Here is a 15,577-nt window from a genome sequence, read left to right as displayed (position 1 = left end):
GAAAGATGAGTCAGTGGGTCAAATCACTTGCTGTGCAACCTTGAAGACCAGAGTTCAAATCCTAACACTTACATACCAAGCTGGACATGACCCCCACACAACCCAGGGCTATGGGATGGTGATAAGAACATTACTAGGGCTTGCTGGCTGCCTAGCTCTGGGTTCATGGAGCATTCGCAAAGTAAGGTAGAGAGTGATGCGACCCTCTGGGTGTCCACCCCGGTGTGCACAGGCACCTGCATACACAAAGGCAAATAAACACAACATACAGACACAACCTCTCCCCTCCCTCCCCCTTTCTCTCTTACACACACACACCTTAAACACAGGTGACCGAGGCTTGGGATGACAAAGGTATCTGCCTAGTGTGCAGCAGGCTTTGGGCTCAACTCCCTAGCACTTCACAAAAATAAATAAGAAGCCAGAATGTTGAGCGTTGAAGGTGATTGGCTGTTGTTGCTGTTACTGTCTCATTGTCTAAAATCAGGAAGAACTGTGAAAGCTCAGTGGCTCTGAAACCTGAATTCTGAAAACAACAGCAAAAACCTTTCAGTACAGGGATTTTCACACACACAAAGCAGAAAGCCCAGGGATGCCAAAACATGTGCGCCTCCTCTGACCCCTCACTTGTTCTTTAACTACCCTGCTTCCTTTCAATCCCACTAGTCTATGTAATCTCCCTTTCTACATAAACCCCACAGGCAGTTACCTGCCCCACAGCAACTGATCCTTTTCTTTGACTACACAGCAAAGGGTCCATAGGCTGACTCCCCAGAGCACAGAGCACACCGTTCACAGCCATGTAAATGAACATGAGCGCCTTTTCTCAGGGAAAAGGATGGGGCTCAAAGTATCTGATCTACTTCAGAAACACAGCTACATGACACGATTACAAGAAAGGTCAGGATCAGCACAGAAGATTAATTCCCTAGAGAGTAGCTCTTTACTGTTTAAAATGGCCCCAAATAACTGAGCTCGTATTGGATCCAATTTAAATACATAAGCAAAGGCTATTAAAAACAAAAAACACAGGCTAGCAAGATGGCTCCCTGGGTAAAGGCACTTGACTCCAAGCCTGACCACCAGAGTTCAGTCCCTGAGACCCTCAGGATTGCAACCCCTGCAAGTTGGCCTCTGATCTCCACAAACACACTGTGACTCATGTGCACAAGTTCTTGCTTACATGTACACACGAATAAGCACACTTAATTTGTTTTTCTATTAAATCTTTAAACAATAGGGAAATTAATCATGAATTGGATATTAGATGGCATTATTGGATTATTTTTCTTTTCTTAGCTATGATGTTGATGACACAGAAGAGAGTCATTCTTAGGAGACAATATCTTCAAATTGACTTTAACAATTCAGGACAAAGCTGGGCGCTGGTGACACGTTACTCCCAGCACAGGGGAGGCAGAAGGCAGGTAATCTCTGTGAGTTTGAGGCCAGCCTGGTCCACAGCATGAGTTCTAGGACAGCAGGGCTATACAGAGAAACCCTGTCTTGAATCAACCCCCCACCCACCCAAAAAATTTCAGGACAAAATCATAAATAGAGGGCTGGAGAGATGGCTCAGCGGTTAAGAGTGCCGACTACTCTTCTGAAGGTCCTGAGTTCAAATCCCAGCAACCACATGGTGGCTCATAACCATCCGTAATGAGATCTGATGCCCTCTTCTGGGGTGTCTGAAGACAGCTACAGTGTACTTATGTATAATAAAAAAAATTTTTTTAAATCATAAATAGATACACTTATAAGCATATAAAATGTATGTATATTCATATACATGTAAACACACATATTAAAAAAAAACTATATCTTCCACACCTCTGTTATTTCACAACTCTGAAGACAGTGAATGACATTAAGAAGCAAACTGACAGGGCACAAACAGTTCCCATCCACAGCCAGGCACACTGTGGCTAAATGCTTCACCACTATCCTGTGGGTGTGATGGATTCTGCAGCAGCCCCTTCTCCTTTGGGAAGAAAGGCTACCTTCTCTCCCCGTGACTTTGGCCACGATGACGTCCCCTCCCTCTCACCTGGATTCCTCAGTTTTAAAGGGAAGGAAGGCACACCTAAATGATTAAGATTAAAAAAAAAAAAAAAAAAAAAAAAACTTCAGATTTAAGAACCCAGAACACCTGGAGACCCTCAAACACCATCTAAACAGGCAATGTCTCTCCTTGGTCTTTAGTCCTGTGTACCAAGTAACGAAAAGCATATGCACGGTGGTGAGGTTTAACTTTCAGAAAGCACAGGAACTCACTGGCCTGAGGAGGCTGAGTCTACTGAGATGTTCCCCTCTGAGGGAAAGGGATGCCTGGACCATGAAGGCTCCACAATGGACATGGCCTTCCTGAGTACTGTCTCCCTAAATAGCCTTTTGCTCCCTTTAGCCCTTCATGCCCCTGCATTACCTGAGATGGAGCTATGAGGACTACGGCCCTCCATCTTCTCAAGATGCTAGCCCTTGAATAAACCCGATCCCTTCCCAGTGACTCCAGTGCCCGACACTTGGCTTTTAAGAAGAGTGGCCAGCCCAGTAACACTTTAATTCATTTAATTAATTCATAAATTCATCTCATGCCTTCCCTGACTCTAAGTGGGTAAGACTTTCGTTCTCCAACCAATCTGAACACATTAACGGTTCTTTCTTTAACTAATAATTAAAAGAAAATCTTCACTCCAGGCGTGGTGGCGCATGCCTTTAATCCCAGCACTCAGGAAGCAGAGGCAGGCAGATTTCTGAGTTCGAGGGCAGCCTGGTCTACAAAGTGAGTTCCAGGACAGTCAGGGCTATACAGAGAAACTCTGTCTTGAAAAACCAAAAAAAAAAAAAAAAAAAAAATCTTCGACACAGCTCATTTTCTGCCTCCATAAGTCATCATTTAGACTCTTTTAAAAATGTACCCTTAGCCGAGCACAGCACCACCCACACAGCTTTAACCCCAGCACTCGGGAGGCAAAAGCAGGCAGATCTCTGTGAGTTACAGGCTAACCTGGTCAACATAGTGAGTTCCAGGACAGCCAGGGCTACATAGTGAGACTCTGTCTCAAAAAACAACAAAAATGCACTCTTGACCTCGGATACTGGCACATTTGGGAGGGTAAGGAAGGAGACTCACGAGTTCAAGAACATTCTGGCTACATAAAAGCCAGAGTCTGGCTCATAAAAGCACGAGTCTCTCTCTCAGTGGGTAAAAGTGCTTGCCACAGAAGCCGGACGACCTGAATTAAATTCTCAGAACTCACATAAAAAACCTGGGTGCTGTGGCATGAATCTGTACTTGAGAAGACAGGCAGCCAGGGGAACTGCCTGGATGTTCGCTGGACAGCTACCCTGGGGTACTTGGTGCAGCAAGAAACGAGAGACTGTGAGATCCTGCCTCAACAGCTGGAAGGAGAAATCCTACCCCAGCAAGCTATCCTCTGATCTCCACAGGAGTACATACAGGTCACGCACAAGCTCTCACGCTCACACTCACACACACATATCATAGTCACATGCACCTCACACACACACACACACACACACACACACCACACACACATCACACTCACACGTACATCACACACATTAAATACCAGCACTCAAGAGACAGAGGCAGGTGGATCTCTTGAGTTCCAGGCCAACCTGATCTACAAAGTGAGTTCTAGGCCAGCCAGGACTACACGGTGAAACCATGTGTAGGAAACGATAAAATTCTAGTATAGACTAAATTATTGTTTTTCTAATAAATCAGGTATCAGTCACCTTTGGGGTTGGGGTCAGGAGTCGTCACTGACTAGGAAGAGGCATTGTGGGATGCTTTGGTTTGACAGTGACGTCTTAAATCTTGACAAAGGTTTGGGTACACAGGAATGAGCACCTGCCAAACTAAGTGCATGTTTAAACGTTCCTCTTATTATATGCAGGTTTTGTTCTGTATAAATTACATCTTGCGTGAACTATATGTTAATATTAAACTCCAGTTAATGAGTATTTAAGAACTGTCTTGACGTCTGCAACTTATTTTGAGCTCCACTAAAAATCGATGGGTAGAAGTCACAGGCATTGTGGCGCATGCCTATAACCCCAGTCCTTGGGAAGCTTACAGGGGAGGGTCACCAGCTCCAGGCAGCCGGGAAATACACAGAGGGGCCCTGTCTCAAACAAATGAAAAAAAGACAGAGAAGCTGGGTTTCGGGTGTAGGCTTGAGTGTAGGCTCAACCCCAATTCACAAGAAAGATGGGAAAGGAGAAAGATTCCAGAAACAGGGGGGTAATCCTGGCACACAGAAACCAAACACAAAAAGGCTTAGGCGTTTACAGCCAGCCTAAGCTACGAGGCCCTGCCTCAAATATTTCATCCCAGTCTGCACCCCCCAAAAGTACAAAAATTGTTAACAAAAGAATCTAGATGGTGAGTATACCGCTTTTCACCATGAAATTCTTTACTTTGCTATTATTTTTTACTATAAAATTCATGAAATTTGCTATCTTCAAAATTTTATAATAAACTTTCAGAAAACAATAAAAGTAAGTATTATCCTATATTTTATTATGAAGAACTATTCTCACCAAGTGTGGTGTGTGGTGGTGCATGCCTTTAATTCCAGCACTCAGGAGGCAGAGGCAGGGGGATCTCTGTAGGTTTTGAGGACAATCTCATCTACATAGTGATTTCCAAGATAGACCATGTCTCCAAAAAAAAAAAAAAGGTAAAATATTTTCTCAGGCTGGGGAGACAGCTTAAAGAGTATGCCACAGAGGCATAAGAACTTGAGTTTGGGACCTCAACACCAACATAAAAGCCAGGCATAGTGGCACGTCTATTGCTCCAGCTCTATGGAACTGAAAAAACTGAAAAAAAAAAAAAAAAAAAAAAAAAAAAGCACATACGAGGGACTCTCTGGCCAGCCACTGTAGCTAAAGTGGTATATATGTCATGTGATGATTTGAATAAGAATGGTTACCCAAGGGGCTAGAAAGATGGTTCAGCGGTTAAGAGCACTAACTGCTCATCCAGAGGACCTGAGTTCATTCCTAGCACACACATGGTGGCTCACAACCATCTGTACTGGGATCTGATGCCCTCTGGAGTGTCTGAGGACAGCAACAATGTACTCACAAAAACTAAATAAATCCTTAAAATTAGCTGGACGGTGGTGGCACACGCCTTTAATCCCAGCACTTGGGAGGCAGAGGCAGACAGATCTATGAGTTCGAGGCCAGCCTGGTCTACAGAGTGAGTTCCAGGACAGCCAGGGCTACACAGAGAAACCCTGTCTCGAAAAACAAAAAAACAAACAAACAAAAAAATCTTTAAAAATAAAAAGAATGGTCCAAAGAAGAAAGGCTCATATATCTGAATGCTCAGTTGATAGAGAGTGGCACTACTTGAAAAGATTAGAAGGATTCAGAGGTGTGGCCTTGTTGGAGGAAGTGCATTACCGGGGTTGGGCTTTGAGGTTTCAAAAGCCCATGAGAAGCCCAGAGAGAGAGAGAGAGAGAGAGAAAGAGAGAGAGAGAGAGAGTGTGTCTGCCTTAGGACTTGGGGTGTAGCTCTCAGCTACTGCTCCAGTGTTTGCTGCATGCAGCCATGCTCTCTACCATGATGATAATGAACCAAACCTCTGAAACTGTAAACCAGCCCCCAATTAAATGCTTTCTTCATAAGAGTTATGTGGTCATGGTGTCTCTTCACAGCTATAGAACAGTGACTAAAACATGGTGGAAGATGACAGAGGAAGAGGGCATGTGGCCAACCTCTGGCCTCCACATGTGAACCTACACACATACCGAAAAGAAAAAAGAAATATTTTTCCTAATAATACTGTCATCCTCCCTCTATAGAGTAGGGGTCTAGAATGAATTCCTGAACAAGAGACTTCCACCCCAGAGCCTGCGTTTCGCTCACCCACACTCTTTCAACATGAACATGACAAGGAAAAGCAGAGAGAGGCCTCCCCATGTGAAAGTGCTAGAAAACTCACATTCCAGAAGCTGGGAACCAGGCTAAGTAGTGAGAACGGTGAGCTCCGTACTCTCGGCACAGACCCACATACTCAGAGCCTGCGAGGATGGAGGCCATCCACCAGTTCTTAACAAACCATTAGGGATTCTGATGCACTCTCATGTTTGGTAGAGTAAAAGGGGGGGGGGGCGTGTGTGGTCAGTGTAGGTGTCCTCCTCAATCACTCTCATCACGTCATTTTTGAGACAGGGTCTCTGACTGCACCTGAAGCTCACCCATGAGGGATCCTCCTGCCTCAGTACCACCAGTGTAGGGGCTTTTACATGGGCACTGGGCACCTGATCACAGGTCCTTATGCTTGTGTGACCATCTCCAAAGCCATAAAAGGTTTTTTAAAGTGATAAAGTACTTTCTTCATTCATAAATGTTACTTTTTAAACCACCAACCATACTATTCCTCTTCTCAACTGAAAGGATAACAAAAAATTCTCTAATGTTTAAGAAGCAAAACATTTTTCTGGACAAATAACTTAATATTTGGGGAACATAGTCTAGTAGAGTGTGTCACCCCAAAATAAGCCTTTAGGAGACCAGAAAGCATCACTCACAATAAGACTGCGGAAACAAAACACAGCACTGGCCATAAGCCTCTTTGACTGAGGATTATTTTGAGCTGATTATTTTGAGCAACACCAGACACAGCTTTGAAAACAGAGCAGAAGTTGCTCCTTTATAAGAGAAACTTATATTGCATTGTCTTTATTTCTCTAAAGACAATCACCTTCCTCAACCTCCTCTGAGGTAGCCTCCTCTTTCCTCACCCCCACCCCCACCCCGCAGAGCTCAGTGTGACTCCCCACAACAGACCTTACAACTGATTTCTACCTTCTTCCTGCTCACCTTCCTGTCACAGGCTTCTCAGCACTGTGAAAGACTTGTTTGAAGTCAGAGCCCTAAGTCACCTCTTAGTTACTAACGTCTCTGGGTGAGATGCATATTAATGACCTTCTGGGTGGTTTTTCCTGCTAATCTCTTCTCATCCAGACAGTTCAAGCTAAAAACTCAGAAAAAGGAGACACTTTCCTTTTTTAATATTCATTTTATTATCTGTGTGTGTGTGTGTGTGTGTGTGCGCGCGCGCGCGCGCGTGCGCGTGTATGTGAGCCATAGCACACGTGAGGACAGCACAGGACTTCATGCAGTTGATTCTCTACTTCCATCTTCCCATGAGTTCTGAGGATTAAACACGCATCATCAGGCTTACAAAGCAGACACTTCCACCAGCTGAGCCACCCGATTATCTCTCTGACCTTTTTACTGTCTGAGACAGGGTCTCACTAAATTGCCCAAGCTGTCCTTGAACTCACTATGTAATTCTGGGCTGGGAATGAACTTGCCATCCTCCTGCCTCAGCCCCCTCTACAACCCTCAAGCAGATGGGATTACAGACCTGTTCTACTAAGCCTGAGTCAGTCCTTAAACTGACTCAGGGATAAGATATTCAATGATAATTATCTTTTTGTTGTTGTTTTTTTTTTTTTTTTGAGGCAGGGTTTCTCTGTGTAGCCCTGGCTGTCCTGGAGCTCTCTCTGTAGACCAGGCTGGCATCATATCCACCTACCTCTGTCTGAGTTCTGGGATTAAGCCTGGCTTCAATGATAATTATTGTCTTAGGCAGGGTTTCTATTCCAGCACAAACATCATGACCAAGAAACAAGCTGGGGAGGAAAGGGTTTATTTGGCTTACACTTCCATTCTGCTGTTCATCACTGAAGGAAGTCAGGACTGGAACTCAAGCAGGTCAGGAAGCAGGAGCTGATGCAGAGGCCATGGAGGGATGTTCCTTACTGGCTTGCTTCCCCTGGCTTGCTCAGCCTGCTCTTTTATAGAACCCAAGACTGCCAGCCCAGAGATGGTCCCACCCACAAGGAGCCTTTCCCCCTTGATCACTAATTGAGAAAATGCCTTACAGTTGGATCTCATGGAGGCGTTTCCTCAACTGAAGCTCCTTTCTCTGTGATAACTCCAGCTTGTGTCAAGTTGACACAAAACCAGCCAGTATAATTATCTTACTCATATGATCTAGAAAAATTTTTTTGATTGCTCAAAAAGTGGTGATAATAAAAAGAAACATGAAGAATTTTTTAAAAACTGCCTTGTGGATAAGAGGAGAATAATTGGCATTTCTAAATTAATGTAATATAAAGTATAAGATATAAGTTATTATATTTGTGTGTGTGGTGCTAGGGGTTGAACTTAGAGCCTCTCATATGCTAGGAAGTGCTCTACCACCAAGCTATACCCCAAGGCCCACAGTTACCTAATTTAAATGCAATTTTTTTTTTCAACAGGTACTTGATCGCTTTGCTGCCTACCTGAAAGTCTAAAAGTGCTTATATTTCATCCTAACCAGAATAGTCTGTAGACTTCTTTTTGCTTGGTAGACCTGGGAGCCTTACACTGAAGGCATACCAGCACTGAACTACGTTTTCAGCCCAGTTTTCTTTTTATTTATTTGTTTGTTTATAAACAGGGTCTTGATATGAACCATAAACCGGCCTTAAACTATGGTCTCCCTGACTCATCCTCTGAGAGCTGGGATTATGGAGTGTGCACCACCACGGCCAACTTCACCCTCCCTTTTGGTTTTACATAGATTCAACATTGAAATAATACTATCTCACGTTCTCCGTAGAGTTGTCTGAGTAATAACACCACTGGCATTGCCAGTGGAAGATTCAGCCGGTGATGGTGGTGCACACCTTTAATCCCAACACTCAGGAGGCAGAAGCAGGTGGATCTCTGAGTTCAAGGCCAGCCTGATGGACAGAGTGAGTTCCAGGATAGAGAAACCCTGTCCAAAAAGAAAAAAAAAATCAAATAGAAGATACTTTGTTCTCTATTTCTCTGTTCAAGGGTAAACTGAAAAACAAACAAACAAGCACAATAGTATGTATTAGAAACAAGTGTTAGCAAGGCCACCACTGAAACTGGGACTATCCATACTAATCTGAAGTTCGCAATAAGGTGATCCCCACGGCACGATAGTGATGAAGACAGACAGTACTAGCACAACCTCACCTTGCTGTCTACTCAGAAAAGGCCCTTGGGCATCCCATCCACTGGCAAAATCCTTATCAAGGGATAGCCCTTCACAACCGTCAAGAAACTGACTATTCCTGTTACAAGCATGACAGGCACTCTGTAAGTTGCTGTCACCTCTCACCCAGAACAGTGCAATAGCGTCCCAACCCTTGCCTCCTACCTCCACCCTCATCTCCGTGTGTGTGTGTGTGTGTGTGTGTGTGTGTGTGTGTGTGTGAGAGAGAGAGAGAGTGTGTGTGTGTGTGTGTGTGTGAGAGAGAGAGTGTGTGTGTGTGAGTGTGTGGGCCCTTGGAGAGCGGAGGCTTCAGATACCCCTGGAGTGGGAGTTCCAGGTTTGTGTGTGCAAAGAACCAAAATCTGGTCCTCTAGAAAGGCAGCAAGTGCTCTCACAGCTGAGCTCTCTCTCCAGCCCAATCTCCCACCCCCAGCCCCCACATATAGTTCTTGACAGTAACCTGAGGACTCTATTAAGTTATGATTCAAAGGAGTCCCCGTAGCTAACAGGTCTGAAGGTGGGAATGGAAGGAGTGGAGAGAGAGTAAGGGTCTCTGAGGAGGAGGCGCCGGAGAAGGGCTGACTTTAAGTCTGGGAAAACTTTAGGTCACAGCACAGCAGGAGTGAGGAAATCCACTGATTTCATCCTTCGCTCTCGTGTCTCCTAGCAATATATCATGGCTCAAACCCAGCACAAGAGGCAAGGGAGCCTGTTAGTACAGATCTACCTCCTGAGGCAAACCTAGAGATCTGTGGTGAGTATGGCTGGTAAATACAAGCTCTGCAGCCAGTGGTTTCACATCTCAATTGGCCCTTTCTTTTTTTTTTTCTTTTTTCTTTTTTCTTTTCTTTTTTTTTTTTTTTTTGAGACAAGGTTTCTCTGTGTAGCCCTGGCTGTTCTGGAACTCACTCTGTAGACCAGGCTGGCCTCAAACTCAGAAATCTGTCTGCCTCTGCCTTCCAAGTGCTGGAACTAAAGGCGTGCGCTACCACTGCCCGGCTCAATTGGCCCTTCCAAACTCAGCAGCCACTAGGCACACTCGATTCCATCTCATCTTGTGTCTCCTGGCCTGCCTTTGCCTGGCAGACTCCCACCTCAGGCTGTGCACCCGCTTTCCCAGCCCAGAACAGCACTCATCCACTCGGTCCATCGTGACCTGTCCCCGAACACACTTCAAACACAGTCAGATCAAGCATGATATCATTGGCAACCCTCGCCTTACTGTGGTTTAAGTTTCTAAAAAACACCTCTGTATCCTCCCTTCTCCTTGGTACCGGTGGTAGATCGGCCCTTGCACGTGTTTAAGCACACGCTCAACCACTGAGCGACACCCCCGTTCCTCATGCTTTTCTTCTCTTAATTGGCTGACTCCCTGGCCTGGCCTGGAGCAATTTCCTTAAGATTCCCTAAAAACCCATTTCCTTTGTTCACTGACTCATGCCAAGTGTCTGAGCAGTATCTAGCACCTGAGTTGTTTTTTTTTTTAATTTTCATTTTATTACTTTGTGTGTATGGATGTTATGTCTGTGCACCACATCCGTGAAGGGTTCCTGGAAACTGGTCTAGAACATCAGACGCCCTGAGACTGGCGGTACAGACAGCTGTAGGCCACTTTGTGGGGTCCTGGGGACTAAACCCATGTCCTCTGGAAAAGTACCTAGGGCTCTTAACCACAGAGCCATCACTCTAGCCTTCAAGAATTTCCTGAAGAAAGTGAATAGTGGAAAGAGCTCTTTCCACTCCTTACAGGTTTTACTCCTGTTATTAAATTCTTAATCACTGTTTCATAAATGAAGGTTTCCAAATAATGAGATAGACAGCGATCGCCAAGCATTGATCCTTATTGCCATGACACAAAACTGAGCTGTCAGTAAATCCTCGAGGAAGCTTTGGTCAAAACCAAAAGATTCAAACGAACAGTATGCTCGGTAAACAATCCCTCCTCCCGGCAACGTCGTTTCTGACCACTGTACTCTGTTACCCACCAACCAGACAATTCTCTGAGCCTCTGCCTTCTCTGTCAGCATGTGTTAAGGACTGAGTGACACACTGTCAGGAGAACATTCGGAGAGCATTTAGCACTCAGCTGGAACCAAATGAATGGTCACTGTGGTGATTAGTAAGATGCAGAGGAAGCCATAAGAATGAAATACCGCGTTATCTTCTGTCTTAGGCAGGGTTTCTATTGCTGCAATGAAACACCATGACCAAAAAGCAAGTTGGGGAGGAAAAGGTTTCCTTGGAGACTTACACTTCCAGATCTTAGTTCATCATTGGAGGAAGTCGGGGCCGGAACCTGGCGTCATGAGCTGATGCAGAGGCCATTGGGTGCTGCTTATTGGCTTGCTTCCCTGACCTGCTCAGTCTGCTTCCCCATAGATCCTAGAACCAGCAGCCCAGGGATAGCCCCACCAGCCCAGGGATAGCCCCACCCACAATGGGCTGGGCCCTCCCCCATAGATCACCAATTGAGAAAATGCCTCACAGCAGGATCTCACCGAATCTTTTCCTCAACTGAGGCTACTTCCTCGCTGATGACTCTGGCTTGTGTCAAGTTGACACACAAACCAGCCGGTACATCTTCCTCCTAACTGCAACTCTTCATCCTAGACTTTTAAAATGTGAGCTGGAGAGCTGCAGAGATGGCTCAGCAGTTAAGATAACTGACTGCTCTTCCAAAGATCCTGAGTTCAATTCCCGGCAACCACATAGTGGCTCACAACCATCTGTAATGAGATCTGATGTCATCTTCTGATATGTCTGAAGACAGCTACAGTGTACTCATATACATTAAATTTTTTTTTTTAATGTGAGCTGTGATACTGACATAAAACATAAGACTATCATACCATTGGGCTTGTATCTGACAGACACTCTACACTGACCTATCAGGACTTAGCATCCTCCCCAGCCCTGGCCTTGGCCTGGCTCTTTTCAGAGCATCCTGTGTCCATTTTTTTATTGCTCGTAATGCCTACTCAGAAGTTAAGTTGTTTTATCCTTATAGGAACCAAGCAAGGAAGGAACTTCAGCGGTCTACTGAAAAACAGTATATATAATAGACAACAGATCAGAAAACTCACGATGAGATGTTAACTCTCAACACAGATGGTTTTGTAAGTGACAGACTTAACTCTGATTCTGTTTTCTTCATTAGCATCCTGTATACCCTTATCTGCTAAGTCAGCGTTTCTCAACCTGTGGGTCATGACCACCCTGTCACAGGGGTCGCCTTAAGACTATTGGAAAACACAAGCTATTTACATTATGATTCATAACAGTAGCAAGATTACAGTTGTGAAGCTTTTTAAAACAGCTTTATGGTTGGAGTGGCCACAACATGTGGAACTATAGAACTATAGTAAGGGTCACAGCTTTAGGAAGGTTGAGAACCGCTATTCTAAGTCAGATCAGTTAAAGATATAAATGGTGTACGTGTGTGTGTCCTGTTTAACCCTGTAACTTCAAAAGAAAAGGCTTGTAGTTGTCTTATCAACTACAGAAACACCGCTCTACCCAAGTAGTAGAGGCACATGTTCTAGCCCAGAACTTGAGAGGCAGAGGCAGTCAGATCTCTATGAGTTCGAGGCCAGCCTGGTCTACGGAGTAGTTCCAGGCAGCCAATGCTACACAGAGAAACCCTAGCTCGAAAAAACAAACAGACCAAAAAACCCCAAATTGCTCCAAACCCTGCAAAGATTCTGAAGATTTTGTCACTGATGAAAGATTTCTTTGCAATGTTTTATAAAAGTCTTCTGTGGGACACAGTTAACTAGGTTAGAGAGCTGAAGCCAAAAAGTTCCCTTTATTACCCTAAAGCCCACAAGGCATTGACTCAAAGATTAAAACAGTCCCTCTGCTACTAGGTGAATAACCATGTGTCCAATCCCTTGTTCTGTTATGAATCTTTAGGGCAAGAGAGATGGCTCAGTGGGTAGAGGTGCTTCCTATGCAAGCCTGCCAACTTCAGTTGGATCTTCCGAACCCACATATTGTGTGTCCTGGTATCAACACGTACAAACACATGCCATACACACATTCGCACACATAAAAACTGAAATTTTTATACAGTCATTATTTGCTGCTAGTTTTGCCTAAATAGAGGCTCACAGCTTTAAGATAAGATGAAGCCGGTCCCTCCACAGTTAAGCCTGAGTAGTGATCTTAGTAAGATCTTATTTTAGTAAGTGGCTGAATGCCTATTCCTTAGCGACAGGACTCATCCTGACCACTTCTAGTAACAGATGGGTAAACAGCTCTACAACAACCGATTTGGGAACAATTCCAAATGGAGAGTGAGAAAAATGTAAGCTATCAACTCACTACTCACACCTTAAAACACTTTTCAAAATGGCATGTCTGGTACACTCTAGGCCTTAGTGAATCACAAGCAGTTCAAACTCCATACTTTTTTGTGCTTTCCGAACTATACAGTTTTCCAGTCTGTCTTGCCCAACCAGGCTCTTGCCTAGGGGCTGTTATCTTTTTCTGTATTTCCAGCGTTCAACAGCAAGTGCTCAAATGGTTACCCACCACGAGGTAGGCCTCAACCTGACCCAATAGGTCAGAAATTAAATCGATTTAGGGATGACATGACCACAGTCCGGCCGTTCGATCCCCTAGATGTCCGGAAACTGCGAACATGTGAAGAAAAGTGAGCGGTCGGTCCTAGAACCTCAAGACATCTAAACAGAACGGAGCGGACTACCTGGTCCGCCCAGGCTGCTGTGGACTCCAGACACGAAACAAGATCCTTTACAACGTCCGAAGCAGAGAGATCAGGGGTACTGTCCTGTTCTCCAAACCCAGCCCTGACAACAACCCTCTCCTACCCAAGTAAGCCCCGAAAACGCTCCACTCGGAAGCCCCAGTCTGGGCGCCTAGAGCTCGGGGGCGGGGGCGCAGTGCACTACGGGAGTTGTAGTTCCATGGAGAGTTTTGCCCCGAGACGGGCTTACAAAAGGGACTCCTACTCCCAGAAGGCCCCGCGCGGGCGCCTCGCCCAGTCCTGCCACCTCACCTGTTCTATGGATGTGACTGTTTCCACTGAGTCGTCTTGCAACCGCTCCCGCACGTGCTCAGGTCTCAGACTATACAGCGGTTCTGACCAAACAGGGGAGGAAGATGGAGGACAATAATAGGTGAAGGAACTCGAAGAAGCCATGATCGGGAGAGCTGCGAGCGCTGTATAGGACTCAGCTTCATCCAGCAACAACGCGCATTGAAACTCGAGCGGGCTAAGGCGCTACGGAAAGTCCGTAGAGTCAAAAAGATTTTGAACGCGAATCTCTCCTCCCACCTACACATCTTCAAGAAGTGAGTTACTGGGATACTGCCGCCCCCCGTCGGACAGATGAGCTGCTGCAGGAGATCAGCTTTCTGGAGAAAGGAGATCTAGGATGCCTCGGTTCGTTATGCAAATAATAAAAAAGAAAACGTCAACGTTTCGCTCTCGCCTAATTGTAATGCAGTAGCTTGCGATTTCAGCTGTTCAAGAACCCTAAGAATGTAACCTAAAAAAAAAAAAAAAAAAAAAAAGCATTTCTGACATCTCTCTTGAGTACCTCAGTCACGCTATTAACTAATAGAATTACCATGCACCTTTGGGTCCTTGACAGCCTCTTAGGAGAAGCCTCAGCTTTTCTGTGCATTAGCAGAATTGCAGGTCTCAATACTCAGAGATAGAGAAATGTAGTACTGTAATTTTCTCCTTTGGAGGTTACAGTGCAATGGCAGAAACTAAAAGAAACTAAAATACCATAGAAGAAATGAGTGTAAATGCATCATCCAAAGAAATATCAACAAATATTCATGGAGCTCCTGCTACTTGTTCCGTGCCAGAGCCCAGGAATGCAGAAGTGAACAAAATTACAATGCCCTTTTCCTTAGATTACATCTGAATTTCATTTTTGAGGAATAGGCAGAATTAAATAAGTGAACATAAATATTTGACAGCTTCCAATTATGGTATGACAGAAAATAATAATAGAGTCAGGCCTGGACGGGTGGCTCAGCAGGGGCTGCAGCGCCACAGGATTCCAAGCAGCCACCTGGAGACTTACAGCCACCCATAACTCCAGGTCCAGAGGATCTGACGCCCTTTTCTGGCCTCCACAGACAACATACACACAAGTAATGCACATGTGCACATGCAGGCAAAATACCCATACACGTTTTTAATGTTACTGTTTCATATATATATACATACGTATATATTTGAAAATGATTTTTTCATGCAATATATTCAAATCACAGTTTCCCTCACCCAAATCCTCCCAATTTCCCCATCCACCCAACTCCACATCTTCTCTCTCTCTCTCTCTCTCTCTCTCTCTCTCTCTCTCTCTCTCTCTTCAGAAACAATTAAACAAAAAAAGGAAACAAACTAGAACTTTAAAGAAAAGAGAAGGCACAGTAAATACAGGCTCACACACAGAATGAAATTTTTCGAAATTAGAAAGGAAAGAAAATAAAAATGTCTTTGAAACTGACAGAAGAAACTGAGTTCTAAT

The 15,577-nt window shown here is 44.7% G+C and overlaps 1 protein-coding gene across 2 annotated transcripts in view; it reads right to left on the bottom strand.

Annotated features, from left to right (window-relative positions):
* Fntb (farnesyltransferase, CAAX box, beta) overlaps positions 1 to 14,337 on the bottom strand; it is an 84,013-nt gene extending 69,676 nt beyond the window's left edge. The window contains exon 1 of one of the 2 annotated variants that reach the window (XR_001780410.2): positions 14,086 to 14,337. Coding sequence is in view for 1 of the 2 variants with exons in the window: in NM_145927.2 (NP_666039.1) it covers positions 14,086 to 14,229 (144 nt within the window). In the remaining variant the exon portion in view is untranslated. The remainder of the gene's footprint in view (positions 1 to 14,085) is intronic. The other variant, NM_145927.2, reaches the window with a different exon arrangement.
* Positions 14,338 to 15,577: the final 1,240 nt, after the last annotated feature.

Source organism: Mus musculus, chromosome 12 (genome assembly GCF_000001635.26).
Source record: "Mus musculus strain C57BL/6J chromosome 12, GRCm38.p6 C57BL/6J".
Lineage (NCBI taxonomy): Eukaryota > Metazoa > Chordata > Mammalia > Rodentia > Muridae > Mus > Mus musculus.
This window is presented reverse-complemented; position numbering and strand designations above follow the sequence as displayed.